This window comes from Passer montanus, unplaced genomic scaffold (assembly GCF_014805655.1).
Source record: "Passer montanus isolate IOZ18808 unplaced genomic scaffold, ASM1480565v1 scaffold1, whole genome shotgun sequence".
Lineage (NCBI taxonomy): Eukaryota > Metazoa > Chordata > Aves > Passeriformes > Passeridae > Passer > Passer montanus.
In genome coordinates, this window is record NW_024356504.1 from 1,906,229 (window position 1) to 1,931,964 (window position 25,736).

General features: G+C 37.7%; 1 protein-coding gene across 6 annotated transcripts in view; it reads right to left on the minus strand.

The window, feature by feature from the left end:
* The window catches only part of FAM126B (family with sequence similarity 126 member B), a 68,079-nt gene that overhangs the window by 17,976 nt on the left and 24,367 nt on the right, over positions 1 to 25,736 (minus strand). For 3 of the 6 annotated variants that reach the window (XM_039698005.1, XM_039698023.1, XM_039698014.1), the window contains 9 exons: positions 23,622 to 23,801; positions 21,590 to 21,670; positions 20,764 to 20,879; positions 19,934 to 20,029; positions 18,947 to 19,063; positions 18,174 to 18,261; positions 14,175 to 14,334; positions 12,816 to 12,983; positions 7,492 to 8,010 (listed from right to left, as the gene is read on the minus strand). In XM_039698005.1, coding sequence (XP_039553939.1) covers positions 7,492 to 8,010; positions 12,816 to 12,983; positions 14,175 to 14,334; positions 18,174 to 18,261; positions 18,947 to 19,063; positions 19,934 to 20,029; positions 20,764 to 20,879; positions 21,590 to 21,670; positions 23,622 to 23,801 — 1,525 coding nt within the window. Of the gene's footprint in view, positions 1 to 172; positions 8,011 to 12,815; positions 12,984 to 14,174; positions 14,335 to 18,173; positions 18,262 to 18,946; positions 19,064 to 19,933; positions 20,030 to 20,763; positions 20,880 to 21,589; positions 21,671 to 23,621; positions 23,802 to 25,736 lie in introns of those variants that run through there. The other 3 variants (XM_039698032.1, XM_039698041.1, XM_039698055.1) reach the window with 3 other exon arrangements.

The following is a 25,736-nucleotide window of genomic DNA, read 5'->3' on the forward strand; positions in this document are numbered from 1 at the left end:
GGGCGCGCGCGCGCCCCCCGCGCTCGTGCCCGGGGTCGCTGTGGCGACGCGAAGCCGCCGCGAGCCGCTCGGAAGCGCGCGGCCCCGCAGAGCCCGCACGGCTCCCGGGGAGAGCTCCCCGCTCCGGCCCGAAACACACCTCCAAAAACCAGCACTGCACAAAGCATTCATCTCTGTTCAGAAACAGCACGATATTTATTTAACATCTTTATATATTTATATATATATAATTTTTTTTTCTGCATTGCAGATTGTGTCGAGTTTTATACATCTCTATTTACAATGATTTAAAATAATTATATTTCTTCTCTGGCAGGTATTTACAAAGTCAATAGTAACTACATTTCACATTTCAACAAATCAACAGCATGAACCAGCTCAGTAAGACAGTAAAGATAATGGCTTACATGCACCAACAACATGATCTTCAACATGTGCCTTCTTCAGGACTGAGAATGAAGACTTTCCCTGGTCCCCAGGTTAAAGGACATCATACAGCAGAGGTCACGGTTATTAAAAACCTGTTTGATTTAGTCCTTCACCAGTACCGAATCTCGAACGTCTGGGGCTCACACCAGCAAGCAGGGCTGTGCTGGCCAAGAGGGGCTCACACCACCAAGCCACGTCCTTTGCCCAGCCTTGTGCCCACAAGAAGTGGGCTACGTGCTGCTTATGCTCCTTCTATGAGATTAAATAATGCTAAAGTAGTAAAAATCCTCAGAAACCTTAGTTCAGAGAAACAAACCTGGTATGACGACAAAAGTAAGAAAATAATCTTTTAACCCTTGCAGAATGTTTCTTTTTGCTAGTAAAACTGAGAGCAAGTCCTGTATTCTTACAAGGACAAAAACAGATCAAAAAACTCATTGTCAAGTACAGGAATTACAAATTTAAAAAATGCAGCATGGGGTATTTATCAATTTAGTTGGTGGGGTCTTCAAATAGCAAATAAAAGCTACCATAGTAAATCTAAAATGTATTAAGAGTAGCTGATTATTAAAAATCTTTATTAGCTTTTTCCTGGAATCTTCAATATGAAAAAAGTGTTAAATGACTCTGTTTTATTTAACCACATGGTATTTGTCCATAAATAACCAGCTAATATCCACCCCTAAAGAATGTACTATGTGCAAGAAAACAGAAGTAATCATTGAACACTGACACACACACACACACCACACACCCCAGCACTAGGAATCTATTAATATTTTGACATGTTGATTTATCCTGAGTGATTGTTAACTCACATCTACTGTATACTTGAAGCCACAAAGTTTTTACTACTTGCATTTTTCATAAACTAATAACATGAAATTCTAGCACAACCACAGTAACTGTCTAAACAGAAAGAACAGTGTCAATAGCCAGTATTTCTGTTACTCCCAAGTACTTGTTTCAGAACTAAAGGTAAAAGGTTGCTCTACTTTTTCTGTTTTGTGAGCAGTTCCGGGGAGGATGAGGACTCAAACACCTAGGATTCACTACTGATTTGTGAGGAAGTTTCCATGACAAAGCACCATAGAGACACTTTACCAGCAGATACTTCTAAACAGAAATTTCCCCCTGACCATTTTGCCCTCTAAAATCAAAACCTGTGAGAATTCCAAACCACATTTTAAAGCAATTTAAATTTTGACTCCTGAATAAATTATTAATCACTCATTAAAAAGTTGTATCAGAATGCAAAGACAGTCTTCTCTAAACCCCTTAAATCTTACAGACTAAAACACCAGGAGCTCACGCCCAAGGGGCTGCTCAATAAAACTTGATCTCATCACTCTGCTCATCATGCACAAGCTAAAATGTAGGGCAACGTTTTACTGTATGGATTGTATGGATACAAAGCTTTAATATACATCTGCTCCCATCAAGCTGCTCACAGGAAAACCTTAGGAATCCTTTATGATAGAAGGGATAACATATGGACCCATTTTTTAATTCAGTTGGTCCCTTAGATACTACCTTTGGTAAAACCTGATGAACACAGTTAAAAAAATCAGGGAGAGGCATAGCCTAGAGAAAAATAAGTAAAAGGATTGAAGCAAAATGGTATTTTTTTCATTAAATCTCAAATACGGATTATTAAAATAGGACAGATTTTTACTTAATCCTTTTCTGAAGCTGTAAGGTACCCTTGAAACTTGCACAGCTTTCTTCTAAACTTTTAATATCACAGGCCTTGACACTTGACAAACTTACTAGGCAAGTTTATCTAAAATGGTTGGCAGTTGTTTTAAAATCTTGTTCCAAGATTTATTTTAAATAAAATTTCATAACGACTATGTGGAAAACCTTGTAAGTATCAGTCTTGCAAAATCTACTTATTGTTTTCAGGAACAAACCAAGTTGCTCACAGCTCATCATCATCTTCCACCACTGTACAAGAGGCAGGCAAGTATTTTGTCTCTTCAGCTGGTCATGACAGAAATTTTGACAGACTGATACATGTATTCACTAACATAACACCCATGTCCTGATTCACTACCCTGAATCACCTACAGAAAACCTTTCGACAGCAAAGTTTATCCAAGTGCCAGTGAGGAAAAAACAAAAATACTGAACAGATTAAGGCCCATATGCTAGAAATAAATAGCATTTAAAATACTGAAGATAATATAAAAAATTACATAAATCAAGAATGTGATGCAAGTACAGAGGATCTGGCTTGTTTGCTTAGCATGCTTGAAAAGAAGTGACATTTTGCAACTTTAGTCCTGTAATTATCCCAAACAAGAAACTGAAATAACAGAGGTACATTTACTCTTCTGATGAAAACTATTCCTATGATATAAATGTTTGTTACAAATGATACCTAGCTGATGGCTTTCATGTTATATTAAACATGCCAAGGTAGCAATATCTTTGGCAGTGAGAGAATTTAAGGATGAGATTATTAGATCTACTAACAAAGTAATTTTTTTGTGTGCAGTACATACATTTCATTCAAACATATTCCATTATATTGTCCCCACCTCCTCTAGGATTATGAGCATAGTACCTATACTGTACAGCTTGGTTTTTATTATTTTATTCAAAAAGTTATTCTTGATTCTCTCTTAGTCTTCAAATTAAATTTGTAAGCCAAGATAAACAAAAATTTTTGGTTTGTGACCAAAGTTAAAATGCTGAACACTTAGAGGAGATAGCCATTGGTTCATGAGAAAATAGGACAAGTTCAAACTCTTAGGTTAAAATACAGCCATAGCATAGAATTCTCTATTCCAAAATTAATTTTTCAAAATATAATTCTCTGAACATGTTATACATTAAATATTGAGGAAAATTTCCCTGGAGCTACAATTTTCCAAGAACACTAATAAACTTCATTAAAGAAGTAAAACAAACCACATAGTATCTGAAGACAAAAAGCAGAGTTGGGGTCACCTTACTGCAGAGTAGCTTTACCACCACTAAGATGCAGGCTTCCCCCTTAATCTTGAAAAATACGTTCCTATTTACATACAGTATACACACAGTTGAGGCAATTGATTGTCAACACGTGACAAATGTATGCACCTACTCACACACAAGTAAACCTCACATGGTGAGAAAAAACCCTGTCCCAGTAAACTCCAGTATTCATAAGTAGTGCAAATAAATACTTTGTCAGAAAACATCTTTTTTTTTTCTCACTATATTGATGACTTTAATTACGTTAAAGCTAGCAGGAGTATGTTGGAAATGCATTTAAGACCAACACACTTGCAAACTACAAATACTAGATCTAATGCTTACTGGCTGCAACATGATGTTCAGCATTACAGAATGAAGTATGCTGGCAAAACACTTCAAATTCACATCAGAAAGGGTGTTCAAAGAAAACTGCACTTAAAATGGACAGTGATACCAAAGTATCCATTTTATGAAATTTTCCAAATGAAAACTAAAGGGATAATACAGAAATTGAAACGGTCATCTTGCAACATTAATTTTAATAGGTCTTTTTACTTCATCGCTTTGCTCTCTGTCAAATGAAAATATGGTTCACCTTTCAAACACAAAGCTGCTCACAATAAATCTCTGAAAAGGATAATCAACCTAGAGTTCACAATCCCAACATTTTGTATTTCCTTAAAATGACAAAGTCCAAAAAAATTAGTTGCAAAATGGCAGCATATTGGGACGTGTATCAGGGAACATTTCATTTTTCCCTACTGAAGTATATGTATACATCAGAATACAGAATCTACCCTTCCTCACCTAAGAATTGCATGTCTGTGCATGCATGCACACATATGGAGGGAAAAATCATAGTGTTCTGCTTCTTGTCCTTTTATAATGCTGCAGTTGCACTCAAACAGTGCAGAAACCTAAATCTAGTGCCTCCAGTACCAAATATTCTAAAAGAAGAGACAGCAGAGTAAATTTAGGATACGGATGCTTGATTTAAGTCTAAACATTTGTCACAGGTGTCAGAAAATTTCAGTATGTTTTGTACTTTGTTTAGTATTTAGCATATATAACCAGAAGCCCAGCAGATTATTCCCTCCACCCATATCCCAGACAGTTCTAATTTTATTTCTGCCACAGTACTTTGGAATGCACTGAACATAGTGTATAAAGGTTTGCTATGATCTTGCCACACCTTAGCATGGTTTGAGACACATCTAGCAGCAGCAATGATAAACATGATACACAGCACTGCAGAGCCTGGGACTACTGCTGGTTTGTAGATTCTTGGGATGACTTCATTGGTAAGGTAAATGTTCAACAGTACTTGGCTGAAAAACAACAAAACAAGCTCCCATAACTGAAACACTCCACTAAAAGGGTAATTTTTGAGAAGTCACAGATGTACCATAGATGTACCATAAATTTTTTTACAGGGATAAATTTGAACTCTTTTAAAAAAGACTGATATGGAGTAGGTATATATATATACAAAAACAAACCAAAATACAATGAATGAAACCATAACAAAAGGCACATGATCAAAATGAGAAGTGTAAAAATAATTTAAAAGGTAGTCTGACTGAGGTTTTGGACAATTTGAATATACTCATGTACATCTGACTTCCCTATCTGAAGCCAGTAAACCCATCTCACTTTCCTGAAATAGTTTTCATAGTGTGGGACCCCAGACAAAAAACTGCTTTTAAAAAAAGATTGTAAAATTTGACCTGATGCCAATTTAAGTGCCTTGAAACTTCTGAAGGAATGCATCTAATGACAAATATAGAAAGTAGAGAACCTTGCTAATGAACAACTGTTGAAAATACTAAAATTAAGTAATTCTTAGAAAATTAGCTGACACTCCTGATCTTTTATTTCCCAAATATTTAAGCAAATTTCCTTTTTGATAGTCTCTACAAAGTATAAACTTGGTACTTCCAGTCATGACTTACCAATTGTCTACACTAGGAAAATTTTATTTTATAAAGAAAACTTTAACCATACACAGCTTTTGACATTTTTACAGAAATGTAAGCCTTGAAGCTTCATCTCAGCTTTGCCTTAGTTCCATCTGTACATGACTGGTGGTCCTTAAAAATTATTTTCCATTTAGAAACTGTCAGGTTTTCCTTCTGATGAGTCTATTTACTCTTTACCTGAATTTCTACATCAGATGTCACTAAATTCACTTTATGAATGTATGATATGAAGACTAGGCTACCAAAGTGACTCATCAAACCACAAAAAAACCTTCAAATATTTTAATGAATTTTAATGTAAATTAAAAAAAAAAAATTAAAATATAGCTTAAAAAAAATCCCCACCAAAATCAACTATCAGCAATACCACACCAAGTCATTCATTGTTTTGAATACCTTAAAAAGCCTCATTCGAAGGCAGCCTGCTGTTTGTAACTGCTTACATTTATCCTTCACAGTGACAGTGAAACAAGGTGCCCACATAAAAATTGTAACTCTTTCCTGAAGGTTTACAGTTTGTAAACTTCCGGGATATCATACAGAACTTAAGCAGAGAGGATGAACTTTCCCCTTTTCTATCAATCCAAAGAGATACAGAGAGATGGAAAGAGAATGCCAAACATTCTCCAGAGTAACCAGAAGTGTGCTTCTAAGCAGTGTCCTCTAACATGAGTACCAGCCAGTGCCCACACACCAGTCATATACATTCGAGGCTTGGCTCAATGGCACCAGTTCTGCATTTTCTAGAGTAGGGCCAATCCACAAAAGTAAGAGTTAAAAGAACTCAAAAGATTATATATACCAAGGCAATGAAGTGTGATCCTTCTGGGAAAAAAAAAAAACAAACCAGACTGTCAGTACCCCTTTGCACAAATGGCATTGCTAGAAAAGCATTTCACATTGAAGCTTCAGTGTTCCTAGCAAACTATGGTCTCTATCCCTGAGACAGCACCTTGAGAAGATGGTCTGTCTGGACTGTAGGATTCCTCAAATGACTCCACCACTGAATCCAGGGACATTGAGAAAGCAGCTGAAAGGGGTGGGGGGTGTCCCAACAGCCATGACACAAAAGACAGCAGCCTGAGAAATACTCTTTACCCGAATACACCTTTCAATTCGGTGATCAGCACCTCACAGCAAAAACAGCAACAACAAAAATGAAGCAGAGCTAGCCATTATTTCCTAGGGAAGCAGTGTTTCCTTCCCACTTACAAACCAAATTGCTTTAACAGCATGGTGGTATCTAACTTTTAGTCTAAATGCAGAATGACCCTGTGTCCTGGAGGGGAAGACATGTAACATTACAAATTACTACAACGCCATTAGAAATGCATTGTAACCCACATTATCAACCTAGAATCCTGTCTCTGAGGAAATACAGCTTCTTAATATGCATGTCTCAGTTGCTGAACATCAAAAGCTTCTGGGATGAGAGACTGAGGGCAGTCAAGAAAAAACTACCCTCATTTAATGAAAAAAGTGCTGTAGGCAGCCAGGAGCAGCAATGACAATCCCCTCCCCAGAACTGATTGCACAGACTCAGAGAGGTCCAAAGTCACACTAGAATCTCTGAGGCACTCCTGATTCTGAGAAAGACAAGTCAGGATCCAGTAGTCTTTGCAGTACTGTAGACCAAGAAAACAAACCCGTTTCTATTTCTTAACAAAGCCAAAGCATCATCTCATAGGGATCACATTCACCATTTCCGCCGGTGTCTCCAGTCTCACAGTGTTGAAATGGGACTGATCAGCCTACGATGGATTGCACATCACCCAAAGAGAAAGGAAGGCATGGAAAAAGGCATACAGTACATTATATACTGCTTCACTACCATGTTTACAAGGAGGAAGGAGGATGAAGGTGAGAGAAGAATTATTGCTGTTTCAGTAATACAGTATGATAGCTAAACCAAATGAAACGAGATCACAACAGTCAGTATTTTCACACTGTGGGATGATGGTTCATGTTTTGCCTAAGGATGAACTTGCCAGGGATTAAGGGAGTAGAAGGAATACTAAGGAAGGGAGTCAAAGTTACACCTGGGATATCAGCTGCATATTGAAACTTGGAGATCGAGACTGCTTGGTTAGGGGAGCTCCTGGGGAAAGGAGATCTTTACCTTCCCCAGCTTGGCCTAGCCGGTCCTCCTGTAGGCTGATAGTTGAAAACCGATTGGTGTTGCCAGCTGCTAGACTGGTAAAACCCTCTGAACCAGCTCCTACACTGGAGCCTGCTTGACTGCCATTCACATAGTCAAATGATTTACTGGAGGAAGCACTGGCGGTCCTGATCAGGCCCAAACTGTTGGCTTTTGGCACCACCTGCCCAGCAGGCAGGCTGAGGTGTTTCTTAGTAGGTGTCATCTCAATTACATCTCCATCCAGGTCAGAGGATTGGTGTGTGTACTGCTTTCGAGCTCCTGAATCGCGAGGGCTCTCACTGGATTTTGCTGCAGAAGAGGTTTCCTTCTCCTTAGCGGAACGCCCACTTGCTGTTTTCCTTAAGCTGCTCTTCTGGGATACAGAGGATACAGGTTTGGTCCCAGCTGGCTGGCTGCTGAGGGAAGCTCCCGATGAAAATCCTTCATCAGCATCATTAAGGTTTACAGACTCCTCTCTTCCATTTACACCTTCAGTATCTATTAAAAAAAAAGAATCAAGCAAAAAATCCCCAAACCAATCAAAAAACAGAGAATGCATTCAAGATACATGAAGACAAAAATGTGCACAGAACATCAAAACAAACCTCATTTGCTAATGCACTTGAATTCCACTTGCTTAATTTTTTTTGGATTTTCAGCCAATTTTCCTGCCTATTTAGCAGAACAACAGAGTCTAACAGTAAGTGTTCCCTGAGCTTTATTGGCCCTTCATCTATAATACTTTTTTCAGTCAGAATATTGGTCCCAAACTTTGTCTATAAACAAGAATTAGGCCCCATTTGTCTAATATGTTTTAGCTTGGTGTGCAGATACTACTACCCTTTCTCCTACTACATGCTGTTAAAAAAACCACACTAAAACAAACCCAGCACTCTTTCAGACTATTTTTATCCTATTTTGAGGCAAGATCAAAGGATCTCTTTCAGAGTAAGTTCTGGTGTGTGCTAAGTAAGCTTCAGAATTAGGCCACTTCCTAGACCAACAATCACAATGTTCCAACAGGGGTAGAAGGCTTCTCTTGTGTGTAGCGCTCACTGTGAACAACGTGACCACACTTCCTATTGGAGATTAACCTAATTCCTAGTTCTCTCTTCTCCAAAATTCAATTCTCCTTGAATTTACAGCAATACCATCTAGGTGTTTTGACCATATTTGCTTTTATCTCAACATCTACATTTTTCAGGAAAAAAATAAAAAGGCAACCCTTGCATTAGAAGAAATTAAATCTCTGAAACGCTTTCTGTTATAGAACAGGCACTGTGCTTTTGACTGGAATGTAAAAGGAAAATAAAAGCATTACAATATTATTTCTTAAATCCTTATTTTTAGGCTTATAATATGATTAGAGCTGCACACAAATACTTTTTATCTTTTAATCTTATTCCAGCCTTTATCTAAGCTTCAAGTTCTCCGAAGCTAGAAAACTGAGCAGCATTCAAATTTCAAAACTAAAAATGTATCTCATTTCAATGAGAAAAAGGCATAAATTTTCATCATGTAAGCAAAAAAGGAGTCACTCAGGCTATCAGAATTTTGCTTTTCTTTGTAAAAGCTGTAGAGTGTGGTTATTTGGAGAAATACAATCCAGCCCAACAAAAGTCACTGTGGCGCTCTACTGTTAAGATTGTTGAAACCCAGCTTGCTGCCAAGCAAAATACATTTAAATCTTATTTGCAAAATGGAAAAAACATGGTGGCAAGTACCTGAGAGAGTCTGACATTTGAGTGGACGTTCATCCTCTCATGCTGAGTATTAGCTAAGGTACATTTTACATTGTGGCAAACAGAAGAGACAGAAAGCTTTTGGTGGTGTTGCCGCCTCTGTGTAGCAGGAATACAGCCTGATCCCACAGGGAATTTCACATTTCTGAGGTGTAATGCAATCTCAAAGCTTTACAGGGAGGTTTCATTACTCTGCTCTACATTTACTACTCTTCTCAGGAAACTCTGCCTTGGAATTACCATTGCTATGTATCAGCTTTCAAAAGATATTTAGACATCTCCAAATCAAACCACTCAGCCTCTCTTAAAAAAATGCAATGAGAGATGATTCTGTAGTTTTTGATAGTTCTATTTGACTCACTGGCCTCACAGAAGCAGAAAAATAATATAGTTCATGTTACTGCAGTCTTTCTTCCTTGGTTAAACCTTTTGCCTCAGAAAAAGAAGGTTACGTCCTTAGGTTCCAGAGCAATTATTAAAATGAAGGGTGCATTACTTGCTGTAACTTCCTGTAACCATATTTAAAATGCACGCACCTTCCCCACTTCCTGACCACCCTGTTTGGTAAAACTAGGCCTTCCTCTTCTCCTTGACACATACCTATCTTTTCTTACACTAGACAGTGATATATTTTATCCACAATCCACACTGACATTCCCCCCTCCAACCTTCCCAGACACAATCAAAGGTACTGATAAAAATCAGACATTACTGGAACATACCAAAAGCAAGACCACTTTTTCAATTAACCAACATTTATGTTTCTTTATATAACCATGCAAAGCTGGATGAAAGCATGTTCAGTTACAAGCAGCAAGAGAAGCAGCTGAAGCCCCCTCTCAAGCCCTTCTTATTCAAGAGGAAGATGTGGAACTTGTAAGAAGGTGTCTCCAGAAAACACTGCTAAGATTTTTATTATTACAAGAACATCAGTAGTTTTCAAAGTTTATGTTAAAGCATTGCTGAGTAACAGGATGCTGAAGCACATGTCCTGTTCAGGGACTATGAAGCAGTCACACTGAAAACGTGGCATTTTATGCATAGGATTTAAAGATAAGACTGAGAGGGGTTGTTGCAAGCTTTTGGATGCTGCAACTATACAAAGGCCCAAGCTGCTCAGCAGTGCTCAAAAATGAAGAAGATAGAGAAGACAACATGCAAGAGAGTTTCTATCTAGTCAGACCCACATACCTACAGAAGTTCCCAATGGGATTAAAGTAATTCAGCAAACACATTCTTTTCCTAATAAATCTTATTTTTTCTCTAAAAACTGTCCTCAGAAATAATAAAACATGTTTGAGTCCTTACATACTCTGGGAAGGAAAACAGGATGATGTAACAATGAAGTTATCTTTTTTTTTTGCTTTGTTTGTTTGTTTTTGGTTTTGTTATGTTCCAATAGACCAATAAGACAATTTCAAAAGGAAATAAATCTAAAAATCTACTCCCTTCCAAATACTCTTTAAGGCCAAAAGAGAAAGAGACAGTGCAACCCAATAGAAATCATATCCATTGCACTACAGTGTGTATTCAGGACACTCGCTGTTCCTTATCAGAGTAAATCTGTCCTCAAATAATTTGCTATTTGTGCATATACACAGCTAGTACTTTAGACACAGACTCAGTCTTCTCCACTGACCCAAAATAGTGCACAGAACTGCAGCTGCAATCACCCAGAAGCAGAATAGCTTGCACTGCATTACTGAGTCATTCCTGATGTCTTGTCTTTTTCTACTTAAGGGGTCAAAAGACTGATCTGAAGAAGGGGTTTTATATACCTTTTTAAAATTACTTTTAGCATGTTTATCCTTCCTATACCTGAAGATTGAAAAGTCACTGGAAGTGATCAGTCTCTCCTTGTGCTGTTTGACATCAAACTGATATTTGTAAGAGGGGAATTTTCTGGCTGAAGCTTTCTGTGAAATCAGCATCAGACAACAGACCCCTGGATATACACCCGCAATTTTATGTTTATAATCAAGGCAAACTGCTTTCCTTGGCACTCTCCCAGATGCTATCAGCTGAAAAACTCAGTTTGATCAAGAATGTAATTATACATTGCTAATGTTACAGAAGTAAATGGTATTCAATCCATTTGTATTGAAGCAGAGAATGTGGAATGATGCTTTATCCAATAATATGCCAAATTATATCAATGGCTTTAAACAAGACCAAAATGCATCATCCTTATCAACTTCTCTTCCCACTACCTGTCTGTCCCAGAAGGTTCTCTGCAGCTCAGGACTTCTCTATATCCTTCAGGTCATGCACATGCAAAGAGTTATAAAACGGAGTAAGATCAAGTGAAAAGTGAATTTCAGAGAAGACAGGATCATTTACTGAGCATGCTCAAATTCATAATGCACCAAACAGATTAAAAACCTTCACTAAATATTTTTATGCCACTCTCTTTTACAGAAGCACGAGATCTTAATTATTGCTGGATAGCAACTTTAAGTGTAATGCTTCTGTGATTCTACAATTAAGTCTCCAAATTCTCTAGATTGCTTCCAGATTTGTGAAAAACAAATCTGAAGAACAAATGTAGCTCAAATCTGAATGTGCAAATAAATCTTATTTATGATCAACTAATGTTCTTATAGAGGCTGGAAACACCAAAGTTCACATACAGAAGAAGGCTTAAGATAGGAGAGTACTTGAAAATATGTTCAGCTAAATCCATAAGAAATTAATTCTCATCTCTGAGGAGAAATCATGATTCAAGTTCAGTACCTGAAACTATGTCTTTCAGCAAGGAAATCCTCTTTACTCAAAAGCAGATGAACTTAAAATTCTACCACCTACTCTATCTGCTATTCTTGGCTGCCAAGCAGACCTCTGAAGCCCTACAGCATTTATGTGGACAGCACAACTGAGAAAGAAAGCAGTAATTGTTTCTAAAGTTTTTAAGAAACACGACAACCTCATTTTTTCCTGATAACACAAGCACTTTTGGTGCTTGTATTGCAGCCAGTTCTAAATGAGTTGTACATGTATGACTTTTCAATGAAAGGATGACTGGCAAATAAACATCAGCAATTGTACACCTGTTTTAGATAGGCTTGACTTTTAATGGCAACAGGAGACTTCATTCTTGAAAATTTAAAAACTGCAGACTAACAAGACACTATTTTAACTGAAATGGGGCCAAATCCATTTATATTCTGTACTGTCTACTTTTCAATGTTAGATTCATGTTCATCTGGTGCATATTTTTTCTTCTTATTATCAGATTAAACATGCTCAGTAATAGAGAGTTTCCAAGTAATCCCAAAGCTCTCGGACATTACCCCTGTCTTTTTTTTTTTTTTTTTTGTGCCATGCCAAGAAGTGTTTCACCACACAGATGCAAGCCCCAGGCCAGCCCACACGATAACAAAAGGTAGTTCCTGACCTGAAGTTAGGTATATAGGGGATGTGTGTATTGCAAAGAAAGCTAATACACCCTGGGATAGCGGAAACACACACTAGAATGGAAAGAAGTTCTGCTTGGGGATAGGGAGCCAGGATCCTCCTCCAGCAACTGCCTCACTGACTTCTGCCTCCTCATCTCTGTCCTACCCTCTGTTGTGGCTGCTGCCAAGGTGGGCTCCGGGAAGCCATGCTCAGGGGTCCTGCGCATCAGCACCTCCCCCTCTTGCTCACGTTTGATCCCTAGGTCTGTGGAGCCGTGTTGGATCGGTGAGCCAGGAATGCTTGAGTCAGCCTCGATTGAGAAGTCAAAGCCATCTGGGATTCAACATATAACATTTTAGTGCTTTTCTATTCCTTTCTTGGCATTCCAACCCAGGCAGGGAAAATAGAAAGTTTACGCGGACATGGAACAAACACAAAACACTGCCCATGCGTCGTTAGAAGTGGTGAGAACATCCACAGAAAGGGACAGGTGGGCTGTACTGCAGACCAGAGACCAGCAAATGAAGAGAATGGCTGAATAGAACTACAGTGAAGACAAACATGATTCAGAGTCCTGAAAACAGGAGACAGCTACTTCTTGTCCTGGACATCCCGATTCAGCTGAAGACCAGAGGTCATCAAATCTACTTCCATGTGACCAAGAAGAAGAATAAAAAATAAAAGGGGAAAGAAACGTACCACAGGAAAATATGCAATTCCTGTTTTCAGACTTTTTACTCTCAGTTGATTCTTACGTTATTCTCTTTTTACCTTCATTGATTTATGCAGCTTTTTAAAGCTAATATTTTATACATGGAGTAACAAAGCTTTAAAAGCAGCCAAAGTAATTTCAAAGCAAGTTTTTTGCTACGCCTACACTGAAGATGTCATCACATCAAGGTAAAGATCACTACTTTTTTTTTTTTTCTTCATTCAGTCAAGCACACTTCCATATGATGCAAGTACTCACTGAGGAAAGACTAATTCTAAACTATCCAAACCTATTTTATAGCTCCCCAATAAACTGGGTCATATGATGGTAGGTGTGATGCTCAGTTTGTCGCTCTCCCACTGCCATCAGTAGCTTTAGGCAGCTGGAATCCTATTAAGGTCTACATGTTAGCATTCATTTCCTGAGCTATTTACGATGGGAAGCAGTTGAGTTTTAGTGCAGATTAAACAAAGAACTCAAATTCTAAGTCACACTTTACCCCTAAAATTTCACACAGTGTTACATGGAGAAAAAAGAAGAATTATTAAACATTTTCCAGTTTCTCCATTTCCTCATCTACCTCACAGTTTATCATAAAATCAAAACCAAAACAAACACCCAAAATATTCATATTCGTGCAGTACTCTGAAGATGTAAAATATTATATACTATCATGGAGTATCACTTTTAAAAACAAACAAACAAAAAGCCCCTCCCAATGTTCTGTAAACATTCAAACTCAGAAGCCAGATTACAGTGATGATGATGATTACAGTACATTGCAAGATGTGCTCCTGGCAGGGAAAGCTCACCTTCTCTCCTCCAGCGATGACGACGGATAGAAGCTGTTGTAATAGCACTCCGAGAAATTCTTGGAACTGTTGGAGTAACTTCTACTTTCAGTACCTTCTGGCCTTCTTGTGATGCATCAGGAGCATCAAAAGGCAGCGAATTCTTCATGGCATTTGCAACCTAAGACAAAAGTAAGATGCTGTACTACTACTGTCCTTGACTGCACTAACGGCAATATTGGATCTCCTGCCGGATACAGAAAGGAGAACAAGTAAGAATTGGTAATTATGCCAGATTCCCCTCAAGATGGATGACCCCATACCCAGGATTCAAGGTTGATTACATGGAGAAGCTCATTAAAAACCTATTTGCCAAACCAGAGTTAATTTTCTCCATTTTTTGAGGTAATTAATTTTGTTCTGTCTTTGCCATCTGTAGTGACAGACGTTAACAACACATACAGGAAGGTCTCCATCCAAAAGAGACTGCAATATGACAAGGCAAATACCATTTATGTTTTATGACAAGGGTGTCAATAAAACTAAGTCACAGCCCAAGCCAATGCAAACAGCCTTTTGCACAGGGGGGACAGGGCTGATTTCCACCACACCTTTCCCTCATACCACTCCCCACTCCTCCCTAAAAACAAGCCCAACAGAGCCTAACCAAGAGGATTAGACTGGAAGTACTTGCAAGATTTATCTAGGGGGGAAAAAAATTGCAACCTAAGCAATTAACATCAAGTTATTAAAATACAATTAAAAATAGGTTTAATAAAGATGAGTGTAATAGCCTATTATAAAGTCAGAAGTTTTGCAGTTTTGAGGAGAAAAAGTGACTTCTTTTGGCTTTGATGTTTTAATTGCTTCTTTAAGTTTCCCATTAAATGCTTTTGGGATTAGAAGTTTACTTCAAAAAAGACAAAACAAACATTCAGTAATGCCACTTACAAGTAACTTGTTCAACAAAAGTGAACTTTGTGTTCCAGAAAAGCAAACTGGTTTTCTATGGCATATACCATATTCAACAATAACAAAGTTGATGCATACAAAGTGTTACTTAAAGCTTCAAAATCCCCCCAAAACCACAACCCATAAAATAAACACACCTTGATTTTCCAAAATTTTCTACTCACTGGAACTGCTACCTTTTTTTAATAGACACCCTTGTCAGTATGGAAAAAAAAAAAAAAAAACAACTAAAAATTCATAGCAAAAGACTTCTGCACCATGACAGGAATCGTGACAGAGCATTTCTGCATGTTGAACCTTTTAACAGCTGGCCTTTCTAGCAGCACAAACTGTACTTCTGGGGACTGAGGAAAACCATATGGAGATAAAAATCAATGCAACAGTAAATCTTTGAAACAATCTAAACAACCAGCCTGAATGAGTCACAGTTCTTGTCTGACAAAAACACCCTCAAAACCATGATCTTTCAGGATGCAAAAACACTTGCTCATGATGTCTAATCCAGCACTGAAAGGCAGGAAAACAAACGCACAGCACAATTCAGACTTGGCAGGCCAAGTCTGCAGCTATCAATGATAAAGGAAGGTTGGTTTCAGGCCAGACATCCACTCTTGCCTACCAGAAAGGAGCTCTAAGGAAAGAACATTCAATAAGAGCAGTAAGTGCATCTATAAAATACATTGGATAAAGGTGCTGTCACAATAGGGACTTGCTGATCCACGGTTCCTGTGCACTGGACTTGGAAAACCTGTGTGTCTGTGCTCTGAAGACTGGGATTTTTGTCTGAAAAACATGCAGAACGCCTTGTTCAGAGGAAAAGACTGACTGGAACTGGTCTGCTCCCCAGGTCCAAGGTGTCATTAATTCTGACATTTGGTGATTAGTTTGGCTCTGTAGAAACTCTCAGACTTCTTGACCAGTACTCAGTGTTTGTCAACAGAAATACTTTTCCTAAGCCAGAAAAGGCCTTTCCCTTGTGTTAACTCCTACCCTTTCCACTGCAGTCTCTGTGTAAGAGTGACAGAAGACTACTTCTACATCACAGATATTTCATAGCTTTCTGATGCTGTTTTTCCACTTGGTTTTTTTTAAGCTCACGGTTGGTTTTTTTTCTACAGGCAGTAAAACCCTAAGTAAATAATAGCCTGGATCTACTAAACGGTCAAAAATGTTTCTCCTAGAGACAAACACATGGATCATGATGTTCCTCATTTTAATGATGACTGATGGTATTTCCATAATTACACAAATAGGTACCTGAAAACAGGTGTCTAAAAATAATCCTAATGTGGGGGTTTGCCTTAATATTTAATAGACTTCAAAGAATTTGCTGCTCTTAGGAAATCCTAGGCAGAAGCTGAACTTAGCAACTCTCCTGTGAAGCAACCCAGATGATATTTATTTGGCATTAGTAGTTTAAGGTTTAAAATACAGAATTTTATACCGCTGCTAAATTATACACATCTCCTGAAGAATGCAAGGAGAGCAAAAGTCAAATTGAAAAAGTCAAATTGCTTGATTATACAGCATTAGGGAAAAGACATGCAGGTAATTTTTTTAATAAAACGGACAATTTCTTCAAGCTACTTGTAAAAAATGTTAGTAAAACAAGATAGGAAGCAGGCAATGATCAGAGTATAAAAAAACCCACCTCCCTCAACAGGTCTGCATGCATATGTAGCAAAAACCTGACAGCCAGGAAGGGGTAAAAATTGGTGATACTGTGATGTCACCAAACAATGGGACAGAGAATCAATAAGAGCTTTAGAAAAACAACAAAGACATTCTAGAAGATTCTTACAACTAGAAATAATCTCTAAGGACAAACTGATTAAAAATGAACAATGAAAACTAAAAATTGTCATATCATCAAGTTCCAGATCCTCCTACACACTTTTCAAATGTAGTAGTTTGATAGGATGGCCCAATTCAGCAGGTTCAATATTTAATTTAAAACTTTCAATCTGATGGAGTGATGACTCATTTCCAAAAGGAATCAACTATTAAAATAATTCAATGGATAGCAGGCACTTTAAATGCAGCAGTGTCAGAAAGCCTGTAGATAAATTGTACAGCCAATATTAATACCTTTGGAGAATAATTTTATGCAATTTAGTTCAGAAAGGAGTGATCTCAGATTGCCATATAAAAAAGATTCTGCAAATCCACTCCTTCGTCAGTTATGTAAAAAGCAGTGACATTTTACTGCTGGTTGTTCAGAGAAGGACTAAAGGCTTCTGGCCACAATTCTGATGCAAAAACTGAAACAGCAATCTAATTTACTTTATTCTCCTTAATTTTCCCTCTTCTTTTGATTCCCATTCCTACATCTGACAAAAATTTCTCCTTTCTCTCTTTCAACATTCTCATCCTTCCCAGTCACATCCACCTGCATCCAGCCCAGTTTCACCACTTTCCCTACTTCTCTTTTTTCATTATTAGAACAGCAAATATGGTGAACACTGAAAAAATCTCCACCCCAACCAGAACTACTCCATATTACTGCTGTTCCTCCAAACAAGTAAAGATTAAGATCTGTGTGACTTTTATCAAACAAAATCTGGCACTGACTCTGGGATTGAGCTCCTTTTTGCTTTCAGCTGTATCCTGCTGTTGCTTTCTCTACTTTGTTGTCAGTTAAAACCCACAGCTTATTCTCAACCCTGATGAAGGTCTAGAAGCAAAGAAAACACCTTTTTTGCAATCAATGCCCTATAACATACAACTATTCAAGAAGTTAAGCTTCTTTGAACCATTCACCAGTAGCTTATGTGAAAACAACATAAACATTTTGAGCCAACTGTAATATATTAGCAAAATCCTAGCTTTCAGTCTCAATGAGTCCTAGAAGATCCCAACACCCTGGCTTAATACTCAGCAGAAAAAGTATGGTATAAATAGCTATGTTGCAAACACCAGCTGTTAACAAATCACTTGCATTTGATAGTGCAGTGAATGCACACAAAAGCTTTCATTACCAGCCCACTTCAGAAACACATCCATACTCCTCTCAACCAGACCCATAAATTACAATGGATTGTTTCTTACCAGCAGGGGCTGTGAGTAGAGTTCAAGCTGTGCTCTGTAAATTATGTCCTCCAATACCTCCTGGCCAAGCTCCCACTGACCATTATATCTAAAAGTAAAGACAGATATTTATCTTCCACATCTTATGAAAACAAACTTGTCCTTTTCTCTGCCCAAATCCAGTTTTGCACTTCTGATCTTATGCAGAAAATTCATCAACTGTATAAACACCACAGTGCACATTCACTTCTTTTAGCATTACAACGTATTTTATTACCTTCTTGGTGTAACAAGAAAGCTCTTCCATGTTCCCTCCAAACCAGACAAAACTGATGCCATAATAATCAGGACAACTTTTAAACAATGGAGTCAATATGCAAACGTTGACGCTACTTAGCAGAACTGAATTTGCTCCAGAAATATATTTTTGCTACCTCAGATGTTACTAACATTTAAGAGGTCTGCATTTCATCAGTTTATCTTGGCATCCAAGCTCATTATGCTTGTGAATAGAAGGTATCTGTGGTACTGGCAAGGTGGAAAAAACTGAAACCAGAAGCCTAACTTTCTTCTACACCTACTGCTAGCCCTTCATCACCTAATTCAGTGCTGACAAAAATATTTTCAAATTATCTGTTAGCTGAATAAACAAGTAATGGGAAACACACTAATTGAGTACAAATTTGTGTTATGAATCTAAATATTTTTTTCAATTATAAATCAACTGGCATTTATATTTTAATTCATGTAAAAGCAGACCTTTCTCTTTAAGTAAGAAAGAGCTGTCCACTTACATGGCATAATAGACACCTGTGAGCAGCTGCACCATGAAGTCAGGGTCTAACACCACTCTACCACAGTGTTCTTTCCAGCGTTTCTCTTGCTGCCGTGGAAATCCACTCACACACAGCCTAAAAACAACACCATTACATGAAAGTATTAACTCCACAAAGACTACAAATGACTATATCACGGAGATTTTAGTTATTTTCAAATTTATTTTTAAAAATATAAATACACAACATAGAACATTCTTATGTTGCAGTATTGTAGCAGTGCCTTGATACGCGGCTCACTGATAGCCCAGTGTTGCTCCCATGTAGCAAATAACTCCACCTGTTTTCCTCAAATCATAACCAGCTTCTAAAGAATAGGAGTGGCAAGATGTTCTCCACTACCAGCCAGGAGACTCTCCCTACAATTCAGTAACTGAAACCAATTTTCTCTATAGGAGACATTTCCGTGGTATAGGAAGAGAAGTATGTCACCTCCCATCTAATGTATGATGACAGCATGCAAGTCACCTTACACCTGAAGTCAGATAACACACATATTATAGTCCTGAGAACTGCTCTCAGCTGCCTTGTAAGAAATATTTCTGACTCTTGAAAAAAGGACCTGTCTCCCCATATACTGCCTACATTAAAACCAGGATAATTTATTATATCCTTATTGCATCAGTTTCCTATCTGAATCTTCATCATGGAAGCAACACATGGCCACTGATACATAGCAACTGTGGCACTGTCTCCAAAACAACAGAAATCCCTTGCATATAAAATGTTGCCTTGCTTCTCTACTCAAAGAACAGATCTAATTTTCAGAAGTAGGAAAATGAAACATATCTTGCAAATTTAGGATAGCCACAACTCAGTGAAAATGATGGAAGCATACCAAGAACCAATTTATCCCCATCAGAAAGCACTTTTTTTACTGGATGAATATTTTAAATATTCAGGTCTAGATGACCCTGAAGACTACCTCAAAGGCAAGTGTCTCACCTGGAACCCATCGTACAAAGTGACTGGTAAGAAGAAGCAGGCATGTAGACAATAGCTGAATTGTAACACAGCATAAGAAAGCTCAGCACCTCAAACCTGGAAAGAGCAAAATTTTACATTTATATACTTAATATTTCACTGAAATTAAACACAAGAAATCTATAATTCAGTCTCAAAAAGCACCCTACAGGAAGGGGCATCAGAAGTAAACACACAAATCTTTTAATCCTCTTTCATTATTATTCACTATCAAAGGTTCACTATAAACACTTAAATTTATTCTCCTGAAAATCCTCTTTAATCCTCTTTCATTATTATTCACTATAACACTTAAATTTATTCTCCTGAAAATCCTGAAAGCCACTAGCATATGCAGGAACTATGAAGGAAACAAGATAAGGCATAATATTTGGACAGTTCTAGAAGCAGAAATGTCTGTAACGCATTAAAAATTATTTTATCAGTTTTCCCAGTGCTGTCTTTAGACACAGGTAAAAAACAGGTAGACACAACAGGCAGACAGTCTTTAGACACAGGCAGAAAAAGGAGTGAGAGCCCCTGATCCAAAGCAGAATTTTGTTACACTTCCAGGAAAAACTGAATAGACAGCCATAAAATGAAAGATATTCCTTGCAGACACAGAAATGATAGAGAATTATTCATCAAAATTAACTAGCAAAAGAACATACAAGATGGAACAAAGGCTGTTCTCTAGATTTATTTCCGAGCACTTAATACTGAGAAAGGACTGATCACAAAATATTTTTGTTTTGTTTAAGGATTTGTCTCCCTAGTGAAGCACCTTTAATATTAAGAGTACATCCACTTACCGGTTCTGTGCTGTGAAGGTTTCTCTTTGAGGATGAAGATCACTGTAAACCACCCTGATAAGATCATGCTGACTTAATGCTCCTTCAGTTAAAGCCATGGATCCAATGGTAGAGGGCTAGAAGTAGGTGGTGGGAGAAGGAAGGGAGGAAGGAGGGGGGAGAAGTTAAGTCGTAAGTAAAAATTCCCCAAAAGCATTAAAGCTCCTAACTACCTAAGGCAAAAGACACACTTATCTTGTGATCTGTAAAAATGGAGATTACTCTAGAATACAACAGATCTAAAAACATTACCTAGTTTCATTGTTATAAAGTGTACACATTTACAAGTTACACAGCAGGCGAGAGCAATTTTCAGCTTTGATTCCTACATATCCATGTACAGCTTGTTCTAATCACACAGACCTTTTGTCCAGAAACCTTAGTGAAAGAAGCACACAATTGCCAGTCCTAACTGAACTAAGGAAGAGTTAGAAGGAAGACTGCTTTTATGCTAACATGTAAGAGACAAAAAAAACCCAGTTGCAACTACAACATAACTAACTCTATTAAAAATGGGCAGTCAACGAAGATTTTTGAACATTTGTATTCCTGTTCTTCTACAAATTCTACAGCATTCTATTACACTAACAGCAAGCTACAAAAGATTTCTGAACATTTGTATTCCTGTTCTACAAATTCTACAGCATTCTATTACACTAACAGCAAGCTACAGACACTGAAAACTTACTACAACAAGATGCATCTAAAATGGCCTGTGGCATCAAATGGATCCAGTTGCCATTCCTCTAACAGATCCAATTTTAATTTACTGTAGTAGCTCTCTTACCTCATGATATATTGAGGGTTTAGATAATGAAGGGATGGTGAAAGACAAAACTTTGTTATTTCCATCTTTGTCAGCAATTTCCTGCATTAAAAACAAAACCAGAACTCAAACAGAAGTAAAGAGGCAGCAGTTGGAATAACTTCCAGCTCTTAGAAAGAATTTAACAAATAAGTTAAATGTCCTGATCTGATAAGGCTATTAACACCCCAAGGACTTTGGGCATTTGCAGAATATCACCAATATCAAAATACATAATTAACAAGTGGGAAAAGACCTCTATCACAAACTGCTCTTCAGAATTAGTGTGCAATATTTAAAAAAAACTCCAGCACAGGCTCTTTAATCAGTGAGACTAAAGATACTGACACAGAAGGGCTGATGAGTCACTTGCTGACTTAAAAAAAACCCAGCACAGGGTCTTTAATCAGTGAGACTAAAGACACTGACACAGAAGGGCTGATGAGTCACTTGCTGACAATGAGTAGTTATTTCATAATAAATGCACCACAGAGAAAAGGTGAAATCAAGGGGACTGGCAAACTTTCCTCAGGAGGAAACACTTGAAGAAGTGTTTTCTTCAAAGGCTTTCAGACTGGTCAGATTTTGTAGTTGCTAGGCTACTACATAAGCAAACCCTGCAGTTTCAAAAGAAAATATACTAGGAGCAATTATGTAAGACTACACCAAAAAGGAGTCTAAAATCCTGCCTTTGCACTTTGTACAGCACATTTTCAAACAATAAGTTCCAGTCATTCCAGTTTATGTAAAAGTTTAGCCCAGGGCAGCTCAGTACTTGTAGCAGGCTTCAAGGATTATAACAGGAGAATGGCTGACAGAATTTGTCAGAACACTGAAGATTTATTTACCCCTTTCACTCTAAGTATTCAGAAAATAACTTCACTCTCAGTCTATGTGCAGAAAAAATATCAGCTTCATTAAAGAAAAAAAAACAGTGAAAGGCATTGTTCATTTTGAGGTCTCTCTCTTTCTGAATATAGAGAGAGATGAGAAATTACTGTCCTTAAAAATATGAATCACCAACATGACTTTCAAATGAACTGCAGAACATTCTAGGAGGAGGAAAGATAAATGTACTACTTCAATCCAATAGACAGTACAAAAAAAATCCATTTCCAAGCAGTTTCCAGTGTTTTTTTCTATAAAAATAAATCTAAAATAACCAGATCTTCCAGTTGTTAGAGCTGCTACAGACACATAACTGGAATACATTTTAAGAATCACAGTTTGGCTATTCTGTGTCTTATGTGTAGAAATACAACCCACAGTTGAAAGGAGGCGCTTACAATGACATTAGAAAGAAGGGTGATATTCAGTACAATATGTTTTAAAATCCTATACAACAGAAATTCCCAGGGGAGAATGTCTCTTGTGGCAGTATTGCTGAATTTATCAAATAGCCTCAACACATTACAAAAGAAAACATTTCCAGGCCAGGGTAAGGACGTAAAAAACTGCTTTTACATCCAACAGCCAAATTTAATAATTTACAGTTACTTTTACTTGTTCTTACAACCACAGTTCCCCTCAAGACAATTATCTGACTCAAATGGACACATGCATGTGTCTGAGTGCTCACATGCAGAGTGGCTTCAACACCAAACTACCCTTAAAAAAGACATGTTCAGAGTCCATGGAAGGGCAGGGGAAGTGACCCATCAAGACTGACTAAGCATATGAGCCTGACAATCATAAGAAGTCGCATTTTGCAACATTAAGAAGGGCTACCTAATTTCCTTACAAACAGAAGTATATAACAGTTTGAGAAAGCCCATGAGGTGATCCTTTTCAGTGAAAATGTTTTTTCCAAAAAAGATAATTTCAAAATCTATGTTTTTGCAAACACATCTTTACTAAACCTTCATTACATTATGCTTCGTATTAAATATGCTTTCCTTTAAATGTATTTTAATTTTAAATACGTTGTTCCAATAATTTACTTTATTCCTAGCAGTCAGTGATGCCAAACTTCAGATCAAAGCTTTCCTCAGCCATTTCCACTCATCTCACTCACCAGGTTGTAAATGCCAAGCAGCAATGCCTCAATGCAGCCATTACTCTGCCTATCCCTGCTGGCAGTGAGACGCAGATAAACCCAGATCAGCTCTGGCAAAAACTGCAGCGTGAATCTCTTGAGTCGAACTTCAGAACTCCGATAAAGTTCAAAGAGCTGGTGGCAAACAGGCTCCAGGAGCTGTGGAAAGGCAAAAAAGTTAATCACTTACTGGCAGGCTTCTCTAATAAGGGACAGTGAAACAACAAATCTAGGGGCTATATCATATAGCCACTGCAGTCAGTAAAAATTGTATTTCCTGCTGGCAAGGGAGTGAATGAATCACACTGGTATCTGCATTGTTTAAGGAGATCCATCGGGACAGACCTGAGCAGCACTGGTGTGCAGTATTTGGACATGTGGCCACTACAGCACACCATGTGTGCTTTGATAAGATTCTTCTCTAGGGCTGCCAGTACAAGATTTATTTTCTGTACAGGTACTAATTTAAGGTGTGTGACAGACGTGGTTTGAACTATGTGCACTGTAAAACTTTAGTGCAGTTGTAAGGTCTGTGGAAGCACAAAGGTTAAAGATCAGCTGCTAATGACAAGTCCATTGATAGAAATATGAATTCATTTCTTACCTATACCTTTTGAGTCTCAAAACCAATAACTGAGTGTGTTCATTACAATGCAAACTGATCTTTTCATTTTGAGTTGCAGTTCAGGTTTCACTAAAAGAATGAAAATAAAAGCCCCTATCAAGTCAGTGTGATAAAAGTATGAGGTAAACCTGCCATCTTAAGAGCCTACAATGCTAAACCAATACCTAAGATTCATCCATGGAACTGTTAGGGAACAGGAAAAAAAGCAGAAAGAACCACACTGAACAGTCTCGTTCTTTCCCGTGACTAATCAAGTTTTTATTACCAAAATCAAAACTTGAGGGGAAAAAAATTGAAAAAAGAAATTAAATTTCCAAGACAAATTTTTGTAATGTTTGTGACCACCATCTAATAATGTGTTGTACCAAATGGGATGCTCTGACATAAGGAAAATATTTATGGGATTCACTGTCCAAAAAGACAGAGGCATATAACCTAAGGCATCCATATTCATATAGAAGAGCAACAGAGTCAGAATAAAGAGGCCAGAATCTCAAGTCTTCTTTCTAACAGTACATGCTTCATGCAGCTCTCTTAGACATACAGACATACAGATTAGATAAGGCACATATGACCCTCCTTTCACTCCCAGGCATATCCACCTGGGACTTTCAGAGCATTAGCAGCATATTTCATGGACTTTGATGCAATTTTTTTTCATTAATTTGTCTATTCATCATAATCATAGTACCACAAACTTCCTGTAGAATTGAGAGTCACACTTTTGCTGTGCTGCACAAAGATACATTTCTGTGGTTTACTGTGAGCCATGCATCCTCTTAAAAAACTTAGAAGTCCCTTGCTAACAGCAGAGAGACCAACATTTCTGCAAGTGAATAGCTGGAACGTTTGATAAATGTGCAAGGCCATAAAGCTCTACAGATGTAGAATTTCACATACCTATATTTACACTTAGATATTTTACACTCGTACATCACAAACATAAAATATAAATTTGACAGAATTATCTATGAAGAGAGCATCACCCAGGAAACAGTTCAGGAAACAGTTTCATTTCCAACACACAATATTCTGGTCAAGGTAGCACTCCATATTTAACCACTGATTACGTAAGCCATAACATGACATTTACGTAAAATAAAACTCAGCTGTCAGAGAAATCTCTTCTTAAACAAGGCTCTGGTGTAAGTACCTTGTGTAACAAGGTTCTGATTGACAGACTTGTTACTCTAAGCTAGAAGCCAGCATTTACAACAGCAGCAAAGAGAGACTCTACAAGGAGAGCGAAGATTGACAATGTTGGCACAGAATGAGAGAGGTCCAGTCATTTAGAACAAATGGATTTTTACAAGTCATATAAATCTGTCTACACACATACACATCCATATTTATATGCATGTATAGAAAGACAGATAAAAAGATATAAAATAACCAACCACATAAGTTTTGGCTTGGGATCTAAAGGAAATCAGAAGTCTGTAAAGCTTCCATTACAATCACTTCAAGGA